Source organism: Pelobates fuscus, chromosome 7 (genome assembly GCF_036172605.1).
Source record: "Pelobates fuscus isolate aPelFus1 chromosome 7, aPelFus1.pri, whole genome shotgun sequence".
Taxonomy (NCBI): Eukaryota; Metazoa; Chordata; class Amphibia; order Anura; family Pelobatidae; genus Pelobates; species Pelobates fuscus.
In genome coordinates, this window is record NC_086323.1 from 28279230 (window position 1) to 28298253 (window position 19024).

Genomic DNA, 19024 nt, shown 5'->3' on the forward strand with positions numbered 1-19024 from the left:
TGTGATAATCCTGAAAGTGACTATGGAATTACAAATTTCAAGACAAAATAGTCAAGCTAAAATATGCTTATGTGACCTGTTCATGGAGCTACGAAAACCCCCAGCAACAAGGTGGCATTTTAGATGTAGGGAGTGCCTGTTTTGCTCAATTCCTAAACTGTTGTTAATTTTGCTAAATTTTGGGGTATTCATTAGAGAGTCAATCCAAGCACCACGTCCAATTCGGTGTTTTGAAGTGGTCATGGTGACTGGAGTCTGTATGTGCAGCATTTCCCTTTGACAGATTGCACATACAGAGATTCTCCTTAGCTGCTGGGGGTCTTACTTTGCCTTTGGCAACGTCACAGGCGTATCAGCCATCCCGAAACAGTGTTTGTGATTGCTTATACTTAGTGTACGATATAAGGCTGTTTTTGGCAAACTGATAATTGCCAAAAATGGTGTTAAAATCATAGGGAAGTTGTGATTTTGAGCATGTGACTTACTTAACAGGTCCTCGGAAGGCGTGTTAACATATAGATAGTTTTCAAATGAGCGACTGCGACCAAGGCACATATCTGTAGTGAAAAGCACACGATGATAAAGAGAGATGCTGATGGAATTAGTTTTGGCAGGATTAGGTTTTGGAAAGCTTTGTGACATGGAGGTTAAGATGTCAAGAAATAAAAGGTAATGCATGTATAAAAACTGTAAGAAGCTTCGACCCAGGAGAAGTCCAGTAAGTGGGTAAATTTCCCTTCTGATGTACTTAGCTGATTAGGCTATTCTGTAATAGTCTGTGTGTCAAAATTGTTTAGAACACTTGGTTACTGATATAGTGTATCAACCTAACTACTGGGCTGAAATTCTTTAGCCAGCCCATGGTTAGATAAAGACAGTGCCTCAGCTGGGCATCTGCAGTTTAAGTACGGAGTTTGTCGCCTTCACTGTGTAAAGTGGGCTGCAGGATGTCATTGATACAATGTCTGTGCACTGATAATATTTCTCTGTCTTCCTAGGCCTTCGTGATGACCTGTTCGAGCAGCTAGAGAGCCTAGGTTACCTTTATTTGGCAAACAATAAGGTAGGACCAAGAAGTATCTTCTATACTATTGTTCTCCTCAGCCTTTGGTAATCTCTGGACCTGTCCTTTGAATATCTCAATATCTCCTATATCCAAGTATATATTTATAGACTGTAGAAGACAGAGCTGTTTAGGAGCCCCTTTGAGTTTTGTTAGGAGGCAAGAAATATGCACACTCATCCATTAAACATTAAACATTTAATAACATTTAATTAGTTAGATAAGGACACTCCAAACACCACAACAACATCGGCTTATCGTTTTAATTACAGTTTATTGTTTAATTACATGTTATTGTAATGTCACCCCTTATTGTTTGGTACGAGGATGCTCTCCCTAAAACCTCACCTTTTAACTCCCTCTAAATTTCTCTATTTTCTTCTTAAACTGTGGTCCCCAAACTCAGACCACCTACCCTTTGACTTGAAAAATTTAAATCTAGATTCTACGTTGCAACAAGTTGAGTTTGAGCTGCTTTCTTACAAAGACCTAGTATGCACCTACCCAACATGCAGAGCTTGCATCCTAAGGGATTCTCCAAGAGAAGGTAATACAGGAGAGTCCGTACTACCGCTCCTTAGAGTGACATCTTAATGGAAGGCCTACAGGAAGACAAAATGCTGGTAACTGCAAGCAGTAAAATAGTCAAATGAACCAGCTGAGGTCAATGAGTGTAGAAGTCAAGTAATTGAGAAGTCAGTGAGAAGACCATACAAGGTCAAACTTTCACAGCAAACAACACAATTCAATACGCTATTGGGCAATGCAAGCAAAGGGATGTTTAAATAACATGCAGAAACTAGCTATTGGTCTGCATCATTCCTCCATGCCCAAGAGGTTCATGTATGACTGTACTGTGTACACTCTACTCATGGACAATATAATTACGATGCAAAGCTTTAGGAATGGAATACAAAAATCCCCCCAAAAATGAATGAATATCTATGGGCTGAGCAGACTGACAGGATGTTAGTATCTGAAATTTTAGAGATTATTTTGTTTCCTGTGTCTCACAGCCCTTCCGAGAGGTTCAAAGAAATTGGAGTATGAGGGCAAATATACACATCAATACATAGAGTAGGTCAAATGCATTTAATCATCATAAACTATGCTTAGCCATATTTGTAAAAAAAAAAAACTTGCCGGCTTGATTGGAAATGCAGATTTCTTGAAAACAAGCAAAATAATCAAAGCAGAAACATTTTTACTTTTTGGGGGCAGAATGCCCATATACAGTAAATAAAGTTAACTGGTTGAAATTGGGCATCTGTATTTTAAGCCAGTAGAGGTTGTTTTTTAGGAAAGTTTTGTTTCGGAGCTCTGCACACCGTAGCTGAGTGGGGATTCGGGGAGGACTCAGCACAATGTTTCGGGACTGATTGGAGCACTATTTTAGAGATTTCTTTACAGCACTGGACGGTAAAATAAGTTATGGTTTATTAAATATATTTTACTTATTGATGGAACAAAATGCAAACAGAAATCAGGGGGATGGGAGTTAAAATGAGACATATTTTCTGTTCTTCAACATGTGAGCCATGATGTCCAAAGAAAATAAATTATTAATAGAAAACACGCTGAATTGGTTTGCTTGCCAAACCTGGAAATGTTTTAGAGTGAAAACATGATTTGGCGCTTAGCTGAAAACCTTTATGCAAGCAGAAAAGCTAGGCCCCTTTCCATGCGAACTGGCAAAACGTCTCAGCTTGGCAACGTTATTACTGCTTCAGTGAAATGTGACCCTGATGTGCTTAGTAAAACCTACTCTGGGCATCGGATTATTCTTGGCGACAAGACACAAGCAATGGGCCAAGAAGGTGTTGGAAGCAACGCTCATTTACAAGACACTATCTGAATGTGTAGTAGAGTCTGTATTTCAGTAATTCTGGTTTTTTAAAGAGTTAATGTCACTTTCCAGGATTTTTAATATTACCCTATATTTAACAAATATTTAAATTAAAAATCATTTGGCGCTGTTTTTATGTCTATTCTGGACTTGCATGCCTCCATCTTGGCTCCCTATCAATCATTATTTTAAGATCCGCCCTCTTTGAACCAGTCAGTCCGCAAAGAGAGAGCATAGAGTGAGGAACAGAAACAATGTTTCTATTTCTTCTTCTCATTTGCAATTTGTGCCGTGACTGTGCCTGGATTGAACTGGATTGTGATGTCAATAAGAAAATATAGCATACCATAAAAAGGGTTAAAGGGACACTATAGTCACCAGAACAACTACAGCTTGTTGGATTTGTTCTGGTGAGTAGAATCATTACCTTCAGGCTTTTTGCTGTAAACACTGTCTTTTCAGAGAAAATGCAGTGTTTACATTACAGCCTAGTGGTAACTTCACTGGCCACTCCTCAGGTGGCTGTTAGAGATCCTTCCTGGGTCATGGCTGCCTAAAATGCATCCAAATATTTAGTGTCTCCTCCCTCTGCATGCAGACACTGAACTTTCCTCATAGAGATTCATTGATTCAATTCATCTCTATGAGGAGATACTGATTGGCCAGGGCTATGTTTGAATCATGCTGGCTCTGCCCCTGATCTGCCTCCTTGTCAGTCTCAGCCAATCCTATGGGGAAGCATTGTGATTGGATCAGGCTACCACTTCTGATGATGTCAGCAGACTGCTTGTTTTTTATAGGCAAACAGATGGTGGTTTTAAACCTATAGGGTCGGGAATACATGTTTGTGTTCCTGACCCTATAGTGATCCTTTAATTCAAGCTATAGGTGATTTTCAATGTTTTAACCAATGGTGTAATTTCCATAAAATTCTCACTTTGGTCATATCACTATTGTCTGAGGAAAAAGCCTACTCTAGCATGGGACGTCCTACTCATTTTGTGTTAGCCGGGCTCGATAGAATTTTTGATAATAATCTGAAGATTCCATGCTGATCCTTAAACCCAAACAAAGAGAGAAGTGTACCCTTGCATTAGGCAGGCTGGGAATGATTGTAAGCACAGAGGAGAAAAATGTAAATAAACGGAAAGGGGATGAGGACTGCTTTAGGAAGCCGATGTATGTTGGGTATTAGTTTGTGAATTTCAATGGGAAGTACAGAATGCAATATTGTGATCAAATCTGGTGCAAAACTTATTGCAGGAGTTGAGAAAACAAAGGCTAGATAGCCAGTGATGGTCAAGTAGTCCAGAAACATGGTAAGCAGTTAATAGGGTCCGGACCACAGGATGGGGTCAACAAGTGTTTTTTTACGAAGCTTTGTTTGTATATAGTTTGCATGATGTCCGAAGCCCCCCTTTGAGAATTTTAAGAATAACTTTCTCTGGATATGAATAAAGGCCTTACAAGTAAGCAGGTACAAGCAAGCAAGCATCCGCAATGACTAGCATGGCAGGCAAGTAGACCATCTGTGCCAAGTGACCCTGACCATGCTTCGGATGATGGCACGGATTGTCGTTGTTCTCTAAGAGGATAAAGACATCTTCCAAACTTAGTCCAACAATAGATTCTCCATCCGACAGCTTATGCGCAAGTCTAAAGTGACTCGGTTACACGGTGGACTTTCGCTCTCCAAACAAAAGATGTCCAACAACCAACCATCCATTTGTCTTCCATCTGCACTGATGTAACACTACTCAAGTGTTTTTGGTGAAAAACAAGGCACGATTAGACACACTATAAGAGACCGCACTCCTAAAATGGTGTTAATGAATGTTCTGTTTTATGTTACTTACGAAAATCATCCTTAGGAAAGTTTCTTCGTAGGAAATTCTAAAGTGTCTTTAAGCTGTTTATAATTGATGACACAAGATATTTAGTACTACTCTGTTAGCAACCCTACAGATGGGATTGGCCACACGCATAGTAGATGTCACCACTTTCATAGCAGCTAGATCTGCAGACTACTGTCTTCATACTGTCAGCTTTTCCCACTGAGAACGTTCTGCTGTCTACTTGACCAGCTGCCTGAATCTGTCCTTAGTGTGGTAAAACTCTGGTCTCCGTTTTAACCGATTTAGTAATGGAAATTCCATGTAAGCTTTCAGAGATACTCCAAACTGTCTCTTCCAAGGCACACGCTTATCCAATTACTGTAGAAATAAACATATCACCTTGATTGATGTCTCTGCAGCAAATATATATTCACAATATTGCCAGACATACTCCTTACCTAAAATTTGAGGGAATTTGACATAAGCATATTTTAGTTCAAAATATCGAAATTGGGGGAAGAAAGGTTTGACTCCTTTCCCAGTACAAATATTTGACCTAAAATGGGCCTATTTCCTACAATTTCTCTTTTAGGGCTTTATTTACTAAAATAAGAATTTAGCAGAATTGACAATAAAACTGAAAATTTGTTGTGCCCGCTGGGGGCTTCCCCTACCTACATCTTAGCGTCTGTGTGATATGGGCCATTTCTAGTGTTGCATTAAGGCTGAATTAACGGCAAACTGTTGTGTCATTACGACTGTGCCGGTTTCAGCAAACAAGGTATTAATGAGAGTAACACAAACAAGTGTGATAATAAAACCGCCTAATAAACAGTGATAATATATAGCAGCTGGTGATGCATAAAGGGTTTAGTGATGCCTACTTCGCTTGAGTTGCAGATGCCATATATGCATTTAGAAATGCCCCTGGTACGATTCGAAATGGTTAAGTGATACAGATTCTGCCCTGCCTGCATCACCTATTCAGTGGGGGATGCACGTGCACCCTTGGACAGTCTCTGCTTAGGAAACCCAGAGCACCCCCTGGCTCAGTGCCTGGTTATTCTCTAGCCTTGTTGCCCGAAGGCCAGCATCTCCATCCCCTTTTCCTGGCCTCCTTTCTGCTTCACTGGGCTCCTGAATAACTGACCTTTGGTTTTTTCCTCCTCCTGATTTCTGGATTTTGACTGACTCTGGCTTTCTTTTTATCCTTTACACTGCAGTTCCTAGATATCCTGGTTTTGTTTCCTGTTTAATATAGTCCTGTCCTACCACAAACTCTCTTGGACCCGTCCATACTTACAATCCTACCTTGAAAGCTGGGATTCGCTGTGTTGTCAGCCTCCAATCGGGATCCAGGCCTATGAGCCAAGCGACCAGCCCTAACAAAATTAGTCTATATTATTCTAAAATGTGTACTTCACTTGTCAATGTTCCGCCCATTTAATGAATAAACTGAGGTAAATAAAATGTGGCGCTTAGAATGTGAAGTTTTATTTTCCTTTATAGCATTTAGGGTTTGTTTTATCTTGCAAGAAATCATAGTAATCAATTGCCAATCTTCGTCATCAATACATATATTTATTCTATCCAGCCTGCCCAACATCGAGAATTGTAGCTTTAGCCACGCTCCCTTGGCTCGGAGTTGTGTAGAGGCAGCAGTGCCAGTTGTGGGATGTTTCTGTAACAACTGCATGATGCTGGTTCATGGCTCAACTCTCCCTGATCTAGATCCAAAGATCCAATCCAGATAACTCAGCAGCGTACCGATGTCTGGCTAGGTCCAGCCTGTCTCTTTTCCAGCCTGTGTTATGTTTGGCCTGTGACTAGCACTAGAATGAAGTGTCTGATTAACCAGTATGTGTCACAGAATTGACACTTACTTTACAGCTTGTGTAAGTGCAAACAGTCTACACATTACAGGGAGTGCAGAATTATTAGGCAAATGAGTATTTTGACCACATCATCCTCTTTATGCATGTTGTCTTACTCCAAGCTGTATAGGCTCGAAAGCCTACTACCAATTAAGCATATTAGGTGATGTGCATCTCTGTAATGAGAAGGGGTGTGGTCTAATGACATCAACACCCTATATCAGGTGTGCATAATTATTAGGCAACTTCCTTTCCTTTGGCAAAATGGGTCAAAAGAAGGACTTGACAGGCTCAGAAAAGTCAAAAATAGTGAGATATCTTGCAGAGGGATGCAGCACTCTTAAAATTGCAAAGCTTCTGAAGCGTGATCATCGAACAATCAAGCGTTTCATTCAAAATAGTCAACAGGGTCGCAAGAAGCGTGTGGAAAAACCAAGGCGCAAAATAACTGCCCATGAACTGAGAAAAGTCAAGCGTGCAGCTGCCAAGATGCCACTTGCCACCAGTTTGGCCATATTTCAGAGCTGCAACATCACTGGAGTGCCCAAAAGCACAAGGTGTGCAATACTCAGAGACATGGCCAAGGTAAGAAAGGCTGAAAGACGACCACCACTGAACAAGACACACAAGCTGAAACGTCAAGACTGGGCCAAGAAATATCTCAAGACTCATTTTTCTAAGGTTTTATGGACTGATGAAATGAGAGTGAGTCTTGATGGGCCAGATGGATGGGCCCGTGGCTGGATTGGTAAAGGGCAGAGAGCTCCAGTCCGACTCAGACGCCAGCAAGGTGGAGGTGGAGTACTGGTTTGGGCTGGTATCATCAAAGATGAGCTTGTGGGGCCTTTTCGGGTTGAGGATGGAGTCAAGCTCAACTCCCAGTCCTACTGCCAGTTTCTGGAAGACACCTTCTTCAAGCAGTGGTACAGGAAGAAGTCTGCATCCTTCAAGAAAAACATGATTTTCATGCAGGACAATGCTCCATCACACGCGTCCAAGTACTCCACAGCGTGGCTGGCAAGAAAGGGTATAAAAGAAGAAAATCTTATGACATGGCCTCCTTGTTCACCTGATCTGAACCCCATTGAGAACCTGTGGTCCATCATCAAATGTGAGATTTACAAGGAGGGAAAACAGTACACCTCTCTGAACAGTGTCTGGGAGGCTGTGGTTGCTTCTGCACGCAATGTTGATTGTGAACAGATCAAAACACTGACAGAATCCATGGATGGCAGGCTTTTGAGTGTCCTTGCAAAGAAAGGTGGCTATATTGGTCACTGATTTGTTTTTGTTTTGTTTTTGAATGTCAGAAATGTATATTTGTGAATGTTGAGATGTTATATTGGTTTCACTGGTAAAAAATAAATAATTGAAATGGGTATATATTTGTTTTTTGTTAAGTTGCCTAATAATTATGCACAGTAATAGTCACCTGCACACACAGATATCCCCCTAAAATAGCTAAAACTAAAAACAAACTAAAAACTACTTCCAAAAATATTCAGCTTTGATATTAATGAGTGTTTTGGGTTCATTGAGAACATGGTTGTTCAATAATAAAATTAATCCTCAAAAATACAACTTGCCTAATAATTCTGCACTCCCTGTAGATTCTTACACTAAATTAATTTATTATGAACCAAACAAAGTTTGGTTCAAAAGCTAAAGTTTAGCTGACACAAAACAAGACAGGGCATAATTAATTTGCATCAAACCATGGGTGAGATTGGTACAATAAAATATCATCACTCCCAACTCCCAAGTGTTAAAAAACATTCCTTTATTCGCCAATATAGTGTGATTAAAATCCACAAATATTTCCTCAGGGAGAATAAATTCCACTTCGCAGAGATACAATTTCAACGCGTTTCGCATGTTCCATACTTTTTTTTTTTAAACCGATCAGTCAGTGTAATGGCCTCATGTGGGACGAATGAAGGCAATTAACAGGTTGGATGTAATTGCAGTTGTTTTCTTAATTTAAACCCAATGGGAAATCAAGTCATTAATCACAATATTTACTTTGAAACTTGGGTCCATTATTGGTTAATTTCACGCTGTGAGTGCATGATTCCATATACTGTCACGTAGCACTTTGCCTGAGAGAATAAATATATTTTATAATTGTCCGAAAATGAAAAGAAAAATATGTTTTTGTATATACATGTAGTAGAATACACATATATATTTTACTTTATTTTCATATGTGGCGAAGCCAACCTCGCCACTTTGAACTGGAGGAGCCTGGTTGCTCGCCTGCTGCCTTTAGATTATGGACCGGCAGCTAAAGGGTTAATTTTGCTGTGCAGAAGGATTTATTTCTCCCTTTCTGCACAGCAGTTCGGTAGATTCCATCTACCGAACAAACAGCCGTTTACCAACCTCCCCAGAGCCGTGGGAAGCCGGCCGGCGCCGTTAATTGGCCACCCAGGAGCTGGAGTGTGCCGCCAATTTACCTCCCTGAAGCTGCGGTTAACCGCAGCTTAAAGGAACACTATAGGCACCTATATTACTTTAGCTAAATAAAGCAGTTTTAGTGTATAGATCATTCCCCTGCAATTTCACTGCTCAATTCACTGTCATTTAGGAGTTAAATCACTTTGTTTCTGTTTATGCAGCCCTAGCCACACCTCCCCTGACTATGATTGACAGAGCCTGCATGATAAAAAACTGGTTTCACTTTCAAACAGATGTAATTTACCTTAAATAATTGTATCTCAATCTCTAAATTGAACTTTAATCACATTCAGAAGGCTCTTGCAGGGTCTAGCAAGCTATTAACATAGCAGGGGATAAGAAAATCTTAATTAAACAGAACTTGCAATAAAGAAAGCCTAAATAAGGCTCTCTTTACAGGAAGTGTTTATGGAAGGCTGTGCAAGTCACATGCAGGGAGGTGTGACTAGGGTTCATAAACCAAGGGATTTAACTCCTAAATGGCAGAGGATTGAGCAGTGAGGCTGCAGGGGCATGTTCTATACACCAAAACTGCTTCATTAAGCTAAAGTTGTTCAGGTGACTATAGTGTCCCTTTAATTGATTGTTACTGGGAGGCCGCTGTTAAACTTAGTGGCCGCTAGGTGGCGATGTTATGGAGCTCCCCGGGCAGCCAGCGCTTTTAGGCCCGGCTTTCATGCACCAAAATCGGACACTTTTACGTGCAGGCACCGCTGAACCTCCAGCCCCTGGTTCTAATTCGTATGGATTTGGTGAATGCATGTAAATTCGGTAGTTTGTTTTATGTGAATGTTTTAACCCAGATAGCTATGCCATGGAGCCAATTCGTGTAATTAAAGACTTTAGCTCCATGGCAATTAAACTGTATTCGTGTGGTCTGAGTGCCATTCACCTAATAATGTGCACTCAGACCTGAGCTATCTGGGGATATGTTACATGTCTGTGTTTTATGTATAAAATGTGTCTTTATGTATTTTAAAGTGATATACTGTATTTGTATCACCACTTGCATAATGGAGTCTTGCCTCTGTCCTGGGAGACAATTGAATTACTTCTCTAATTATCTCCAGGACAGAGAGGAGGAAGCCAGGATGCATTGTGGGAAAGTATTGTGGCTGTGTGTACTAAAGTGATACATGTCTGTCTGCTGTTTCAGTCTCCCATTTGGTCCCTTAGGGGAGTGTCCACCAAGTGGGAGACCTGCATAAATACTGGGCAGGTAGCCCTCAGTAAAAGAGATTCTGCTTGACCCTCAAACCGATGTGTCGTCTCGTTTTTGGGGGAATTGGATTGTATGCTGACTGCCAGGAGTGTAAGCGGATTGTATGCTTTTCCTGTTCGGCTGATTCCAGGGCTCGTGTGTTTCCAGTTCGGGAGTTGGTGAATTCGTACAGTTTGCCGTTCGGGAGATTGGTGCTTGCAGTAGCTGCTGGTCTATGGAAAAGGGGATTATCGCCTAAACATTTTTTATCCCCTTCTGAGCGAAACGGTCCGTTACAATTGGTGGCAAGCGGCGGGATCGTTCCTACAGCCAGAGGGACAGCTACAGACAACACCAGCGACCCTATCTACAAAGGAACTCGGAAAATGGAGGAGAAGTTGCAGGATAGAGTGTACAGTTACGTATCCCTGGGGTCTGGAGCAGTGTCAGAGGAGGACATGTTGATGTACAGAGAGAGTGCCAGAGCCGGGTTGTGGGACGAAGCCCTAGAGGAAGTACAGTATTCACGAGGGGATCGGCGCCGCAGCAGAAGGCAGCGAATCCTGGCTCAAATGGCAGAGCGGATGCCCCTCCTGAGGGAAAAGACCGAAGAAGCGTGGGTGACTAGACTCGAGATTTTAGTATATGTAGAACTGACGCTCGACGACGCATACCAGGCGATACAGTGGTACGCAGCTCAGTGTGTCCCCGAGATGGCAGAGTATGAGTTCCCAGAAGGCGGAGATTACGCTGGTCCTGGCCTATTTTGGGATAATATCGACGATGAGGACTTTGGGAAAGCCACCGATTCTCGTTTTTGGACTTGTGTTACGAGCGTGAAGACATGCTGGGGCTCCCTAGCGCTATTGACCTCGAGGCAGACCTACGGTATTTAGTCACCCAGGAATGGAACCTGGAGTGGGATTACCTGTGACTCATCATTGAGGCCCGGGAAGAGACAACCGGTCCTCCTTCCCAACAGCAACCAGCGGTACCCGAGGTAGCAGATCTCCTAGACTGGTCCTGTGAGGATCCCCAGCAGCAGAGTAAGTCCCAGGGAGCTGAAGGTGCCGTCCTTCCTCCCCAGCGGCAGATTGTATCCCAGGGAGCCGAAGGTGTCGTCCTTCCTCCCCAGCGGCAGTGTGTACCCCAGGGAGCTGAAGGTGTTGTCCGTCCTCCCCAGCGGCAGTGTGAGTCCCAGGGAGCAGAAGGTGCCGTCCTTCCTCCCCAGCGGCAGTGTGTATCCCAGGGAGATGAAGGTGCCGTCCTTCCTCCCCAGCAGCAGTGTGTATCCCAGGGAGATGAAGGTGCCGTCCTTCCTCCCCAGCAGCAGTGTGTATCCCAGGGAGCTGAAGGTACCGTCCTTCCTCCCCAGCAACAGTGTGTAACCCCGAGAGCTGATGGTGTCATCCGTCCTCCCCAGCGGCAGTGTGAGTCCCAGGGAGCAGAAGGCGCCGTCCTTCCTCCCCAGCGGCAGTGTGTATCCCAGGGAGATGAAGGTGCCGTCCTTCCTCCCCAGCGGCAGTGTGTATCCCAGGGAGCGCAAGGTACCGTCCTTCCTCCCCAGCGGCAGAGTAAGTCCCAGGGAGCTGATGGTGTCGTCAGTCCTCCCCAGCGGCAGTGTGTAACCCAGGGAGCCGAAGGTGTCGTCCTTCCTCCCCAGCGGCAGTGGGTACCCCAGGGAGCTGAGGGTGCAATCCTTCCTCCCCAGCGGCAGTGTGTACCCCAGGGAGCTGAGGGTGCAATCCTTCCTCCCCAGCGGCAGTGTGTGTCCCAGGGAGCTGAGGGTGCAATCCTTCCTCCCCAGCAGCAGTGTGTACCCCAGGGAGCTGAAGGTGTTGTCCTTCCTCCCCAGCGGCAGTGTGTCCTGCAGGCAGCAGAGACCGTCAGTCTCACACCCCAGCAGTAGGACAAAATAATGAAAGGGGAGACAGCTGGTCCCCCTCTCCACCAGCAGAGAGAGTGTCAGGGAGAGGAGCCTGTTAACCCCTCTCCCCAGCGGCAGTTGACAGTCCAGAGAGAGGAGCTTGTTACACCCTCTCTCCAGCGGCAGCCTAACCCACCAAGGGGAGATGTTAAGCCCCGCAACTGTGCAGATGGGACCGTAGTCTCTGCACTTACAGCCCAAGGGGTAGGGACGGTCGGTCCTGTCCCCCAGCCACAGAGCGGTGTAGCCAGAGGGGAGACAGTCGGTCTCTCCCTCCCACAACCAGGCTCCAACCAGGCTACTTCCGCGGTAGTACTGGCACCAGGGCAGAGTACCGCTGGTCTCTGCCCACTCAGCAACCCACCAAGGCAGACTACCAGTCCCCCACACAGCCTTGGTGAGACACCTGGACCTGGACAAGATTCTCCCTTACCCAGGTATAGTAACCGTTTATTGTGGGTGGGCTGTATTGCTGTTTCTGTTTTGTGGGTGGGTTGCTGGACTAACCAGGACACTGACCGGCAGGAGGTCAGGTACCCTGTTAGTCTAATTGGTAAAGGGGAGAAGTGTGGCAAAGCCAACCTCGCCACTGTGAACTGGAGGAGCCTGGTTGCTCGCCTGCTGCCTTTAGATTATGGACCGGCAGCTAAAGGGTTAATTTTGCTGTGCAGAAGGATTTATTTCTCCCTTTCTGCACAGCAGTTCGGTAGATTCCATCTACCGAACAAACAGCCGTTTACCAACCTCCCCAGAGCCGTGGGAAGCCGGCCGGCGCCGTTAATTGGCCACCCAGGAGCTGGAGTGTGCTGCCAATTTACCTCCCTGAAACTGCGGTTAACCGCAGCTTAATTGATTGTTACTGGGTGGCCGCTGTTACACTTAGCGGCCGCTAGGTGGCGATGTTATGGAGCTCCCCGGGCAGCCAGCGCTTTTCTGCCCGGCTTTCATGCACCAAAATCGGACACTTTTACGTGCAGGCACCGCTGAACCTCCAGCCCCTGGTTCTAATTCGTATGGATTTGGTGAATGCATGTAAATTCGGTAGTTTGTTTTATGTGAATGTTTTAACCCAGATAGCTATGCCATGGAGCCAATTCGTGTAATTAAAGACTTTAGCTCCATGGCAATTAAACTGTATTCGTGTGGTCTGAGTGCCATTCACCTAATAATGTGCACTCAGACCTGAGCTATCTGGGGATATGTTACATGTCTGTGTTTTATGTATAAAATGTGTCTTTATGTATTTGTGATATACTGTATTTGTATCACCACGTGCATAATGGAGTCTTGCCTCTGTCCTGGGAGACAATTGAATTACTTCTCTAATTATCTCCAGGACAGAGAGGAGGAAGCCAGGATGCATTGTGGGGAAGTATTGTGGCTGTGTGTACTAAAGTGATACATGTCTGTCTGCTGTTTCAGTCTCCCATTTGGTCCCTTAGGGGAGTGTCCACCAAGTGGGAGACCTGCATAAATACTGGGCAGGTAGCCCTCAGTAAAAGATATTCTGCTTGACCCTCAAACCGATGTGTCGTCTCGTTTTTGGGGGAATTGGATTGTATGCTGACTGCCAGGATTGTATGCTTTTCCTGTTCGCCTGATTCCAGGGTTCGTGTGTTTCCAGTTCGGGAGTTGGTGAATTCGTACAGTTTGCAGTTCGGGAGATTGGTGCTTGCAGTAGCTGCTGGTCTATGGAAAAGGGGATTATCGCCTAAACGGTTTTTATCCCCTTCTGAGCGAAACGGTCCGTTACAACATATACATGATAATTCAATTAAATCAATGTGGAAAGCAATGATTTAACAATGACATATTTTTTAATTTTCATCTAAACTGGAAGTGGTGTTGTGACAGTCTAGTGATTATTAATAATGGAGCAGATGGGTAAGCATTTTATTATCAACCTTGACACTAACATTTGTTTTAATGTATTTATTTATTGTATTTATATTGACACTATAGGCACCAAACAACTTTGTTTTTGCAGCCCAAGCCACACCTCTGTGCATTTGACTTACACAGCCATCCTAAACATTTCCTGTAAAGGAAGATCCACTATTTAAACTTCCTTTATTGCACATTCAATTTAATTTATAATTTATTGTCTCCTACTCTGTTAATAGCCTTATGACCCTGCAGGAGCCTCCTGTGTGTGATTAAAGTTCAATTAACAAAACTAAGTCTGGTTCTCAGTCTCTGACATTTACACTAGATGATGCATGTGGTACATGTATTTTCTGTCCTTTTGTAAAAATACAGTTTTTGACTGTTAAAAAAGTGCAAAAACAAACAAACCACCAAACGTGCCTTTAGTATCCCTCTTACTGTTTGCCCACTGACTGCTTTCACAGCTAGTGGCTGAATGTGATTTTGTGATAAAGCTCACACATTGTGTGTACATTCATTGCTGATTTTATTCTTTAGGATTCCAATTTTTAACTCATCCAGATCTATTTCAACACAGCCTGGTGAATTACAGAGGACAGTAAATCCAGTGAATGACCTCTGCAATTTGTACTCTGACTCGTTCTTGCTGAAAATTTTACATACACCGACATCTCTCCACAAGTTACTGTTTAGTTAATAAACCCCTGTGTTGACTAGGCTTTAATTAACGCAATATATATTTCTTTTGTTATTTTCAGCTGACCTTGGCTCCCAGGTTCCTTCCGAGCTCGCTAATCAGTGCCGATTTCGCAGCCAATTACATCACTAAAATCTACGGAATGACATTTGGGCATAAACCAAACTTACGGTGAGAGCTGGGCAGCATCATATAGATGTATACAGGTGTATACAGGTGTATACAGGTGTGTATAGATGTATACATTTGTATCTAGGTGTATCTAACTGTACACACATGGCACAGGTGTGTAAAAAATTACCATAGGACACAAACTGATTTTTCAGAATTCTATGCTGTTGTGCAAAACATTCATTGCAGGATTATATGTGTGCACAAGGGGTGTCTGTGTTTTGCTTAGCATATTATGTTTTTGAAGAAAGAAGTCAAGACTTTGTATATGCCCTGGTAGCCCTGGTAACACTGGAGCAAAGAAATATATTTTTTCATTTATTTATTTTTAAATTCAAATTTTACATTTAAATAAGTATTTTTTCTAAAGGAATACTGTGTTTAAATGTATCATTTATTTAGAGTTTTTTGAGTCCTTGCATGTAAAATTAAAAACATAATGTTATCGATATTCCACCACTGAGACACCCTCTTCAAAACAGCCTGATTTGCCTACTCTGATGCCATTGAGCTCCACAACTATTGTCCAGTAAATACTTCTCAAAGAGCTCGGAATATTGTACCGCGCATGCATGCAGTGTGGACTTTCTTGAGCGGAATGATAGCTCAGCATGCCATTAATTTAGGGCACGCAGACACACTCACAGCAAGCTGCCTGCAATGTTCCAAAGCCACTATCAGCCACGTTCATGCTGAGCGCAATGTTGCTGAATGTATGGAAATTTAGAAATCTAACTAACCAATGGGAAAGCTTAAGTTATGGCTGTCTTCTAGAGGTATGGCTACAGAGCAATATAAGCAGTGCTGTATCTCAGAAAAAAATACACTATGTTACATATTACATTATACTAAACTACCCCTCATATATGCATTTAAAGTTTCACTCTGAGTACCATAACAACTTCATCAGAATAAGTTGTTATGGTGCAAGGAGGTCCTGGCAGCTGGCTTGCCTATATGTGGCTCCAGCTGACAGAGGCCCATGGACACTCTCTTGTGAGCAGGGATTTAACTCTGCACACACCAAACGTTCAAGCTTTCTAAATGGCTGTAATAGCACTCGCTATGAGCGTTGCATACAGTACATCTGCTAGTCTGTGGCCACTGAAAATGGCACCAGCTGACATAGGGTAGCCCCAGGTATCAATTGATAACTGCGTCTCATGGTGTGATAGCAGGGATTTAACTCTGCTCACATCGCATTTTAGCCATGGGAATTTAAAGTCCCATTTAAAGGGCTGTTTGTGGGACTCACTGTGAGCACTGCATGCAACTCCTCTGTCAAAATGTTAGGACGTGGCAATACTGGCAATACACCCTTACAGTTTACAGCATTGAAGCCCAATATAGTTAGGATATGTGACACTATCTAACGTCGTGAAGGAGTTAGGCCGGGTGGCAAGGATTTAGATCATGCTGATATTATCTTAGAAGACTATTATGAGTTATAAATTAAATATTAAGCTCTGCCAAGCTTGACAGAGAGCACTGTAAGGTCGAAACATCACTGTAACATTTTTCCAATAAATTTGCCTTGCAAGCTAAAAGTTGTCAGCCAGTTATACTTCCAATTCAGCTACTTTGACCTTGAAATGTACTTTGAATTCACTGTAATTCATGACAATTATCACTGATAATGTGTATAAAATTAATGAATGAGTTATAACAATATTTAGGTCAAGGTAGTAAACTTAGCTGAGTTTTTTTAGATCATGCCCCTGCAGTATCGCTGCTCTATTCTCTGCCATTTAGAAGTTAAATAGAAGTTATGTGAAGAATGTGTTTTAATTGTTAGAATCTCCCTTTAAGATTCTATTTTGGACTATTGTGTGCCACTTTGCTGTAAACTCACCATTTGTCACTATTTAGTGGTTAAACCCTTTATGTAAATACTATTTTTTTAACGGCACCTCAGGTACAAAAGGGTTAAAGCCGCCACAGATATTCCCTTCCCGAACGCAGGATCAGCCTACGAACACTCCAAACAGCTGAACAGGAAAATGCACGAATAAATCCCCCCAAGTATGAGACGAGGCTCTGTATTGAGGGTCAAGCAGGAATCTGTTTAATCTGGGTTACCTGCCTGGCTTTTATGCAGGTTTCCCACCAGGTGGACACTCCCCTAGGGGACCTGGCGGAAAACTGTGACAATTTCTTACAGTAACCAATCACAGCAATACAGGTATAAACACCTGAACAATATAGGACCCTCCTCTCTATCCTGGAGATAATTGGGAAGTAACTCAATTATCTCCGAGGATAGAGCATAACCTCCATTTTATACAGGATAATAAAAATACATAAAAATCTATAATTCACAAACTACCGAATGAAAACCCCACATAGATAGCCTGGATCTGAGCGCATAATATTAACGAATAGCGCTCAGATCACATAAATACAGTCCAAACGCCATGGAGCCAAAGTCTTTCACAGTTTATTCGTTATACAAATAGGCTCCATGGGATAGCTATCTGGGTGGCTCTGTTCGTATAGAAATGTACCGAACGGTACGGCGTTCGTATGAACGGGAAACAGATGAAGGGAGGTGGGCGGCTTTAGTGGTGTTCGCATGAAAATAGTGTCCGTTTTTAGTTCCATGGAATCGTTGACGAGCGTTGGGCGTTTGTATGTCCAAGATGGCCGCCGCCTCGTATTCGTTCATTCGAACGACGACCACCCAGCTGACCATTCGACAATGGGAAGTGTCTGCGGTTAACCACAATGTTCTAATAAGGCCAATAGGTTAACAAGCAGCACACTTCCCTACTGGGTGGCCGGCTGTTCGGCAGTTCTTTCGGCAAAAAGGGGAATAAAGCATAGGAACCGTACGGACAGGGCAATACATGAACAAACAGACGAACCAGCATAAAATGAAAGTAATTCAAAGAATGAGAGGTCTGTCACACTATTAAACTATGCTTACTGTGTGTTACAGTTATGTAAACATGATTGGTTTCTTTAAAAAGATCTGTGTATCTACACAACAACAAGCTGACCGACGCAGGGCTACCAGACGACATGTTTAACTCCTCCCACAACGTCGAGGTTCTTATCATGTCCAGCAACTTTTTGAAGTATGTTCCTAGAAACCTGCCGCCTGCGTTGAACAAGCTGCACCTAAAGGTACATGGGCAACTGTACTCCTCGTCTGAGCGTTGTATGACATGCACCCAATGGGCAATAAACTAGGTCTGTTAATTTGGGCAAAAATGTATTTACAAATTACTGTGTTTGGGGTTTTACTAATCAGGGAATAGACAACAATTTGCACATTTTTAATAACCAAGCTATCTATTTACAAATAACTTTGCTTGGGGTTTTACTAATTAGGGAATAGGCAGAAATGTGCACATTTTTAATAACCAGGCGAGGAAAATTTTCCTGAATAACATTTTTCTACTATTTACACTTCCATCGATACTCACTTAAATTCCCAGGTTTAGTGAATATTCCTAAATGTACAGCATATTGCACAGGGTGCTATAATAGAGTATCTTTATTAATTAATGAAAATATTAGTATCTAGATTTATTCAGACCAGACACAGAGAGCAACACAAACCTTATTAAATAAACATTAGGGCAATGCAATCAAAATCTAAGAAAAATCTAAGAAAAATCTAATCAAGAGTTGTGATTCAGATCTGAGACTCCTACATATGTGCTATGAATTCTGGATAAGAGAGCAATGTGGGTTTTGTAATCCTAAAGGTACAATTTGTGCTGTGTTATGCAAGAGACAACAAATATTATTTAAAAACTCAAACACAATGAAAATTTAGAATACGCACATAAGATCTACCATTTTGGGTAAAATTAGTTCAGTTTCAAATTAAATAGGCACTCAAACATCTTGTCAATGTAAATGTATGTTAAAGTGTTTCCCAACTCTTTTTCTGCTGAAAAAATACAATAATGACTTATTTGCATTATATTATCCCCCAAAATAAATGTTCAAATAGAGTTTTAAGTTAATTTTAACTTACCATAATCCAGCCTGGACAAAGCCTTGAAGGGAGAGCTTTATGTCTGTTGGCAGCATGCAGTGCGCACTGCCAACAGAC

General features: G+C 42.6%; 1 protein-coding gene across 2 annotated transcripts in view; it reads left to right on the forward strand.

Annotated features, from left to right (window-relative positions):
• Window positions 1-19024, forward strand: part of PODN (podocan) — a 46226-nt gene that overhangs the window by 18967 nt on the left and 8235 nt on the right. For both annotated transcript variants that reach the window (XM_063427840.1, XM_063427839.1), the window contains exons 4-6: window positions 999-1063; window positions 14849-14958; window positions 17928-18084. In XM_063427840.1, the coding sequence (XP_063283910.1) occupies window positions 999-1063; window positions 14849-14958; window positions 17928-18084 (332 nt within the window). The remainder of the gene's footprint in view (window positions 1-998; window positions 1064-14848; window positions 14959-17927; window positions 18085-19024) is intronic.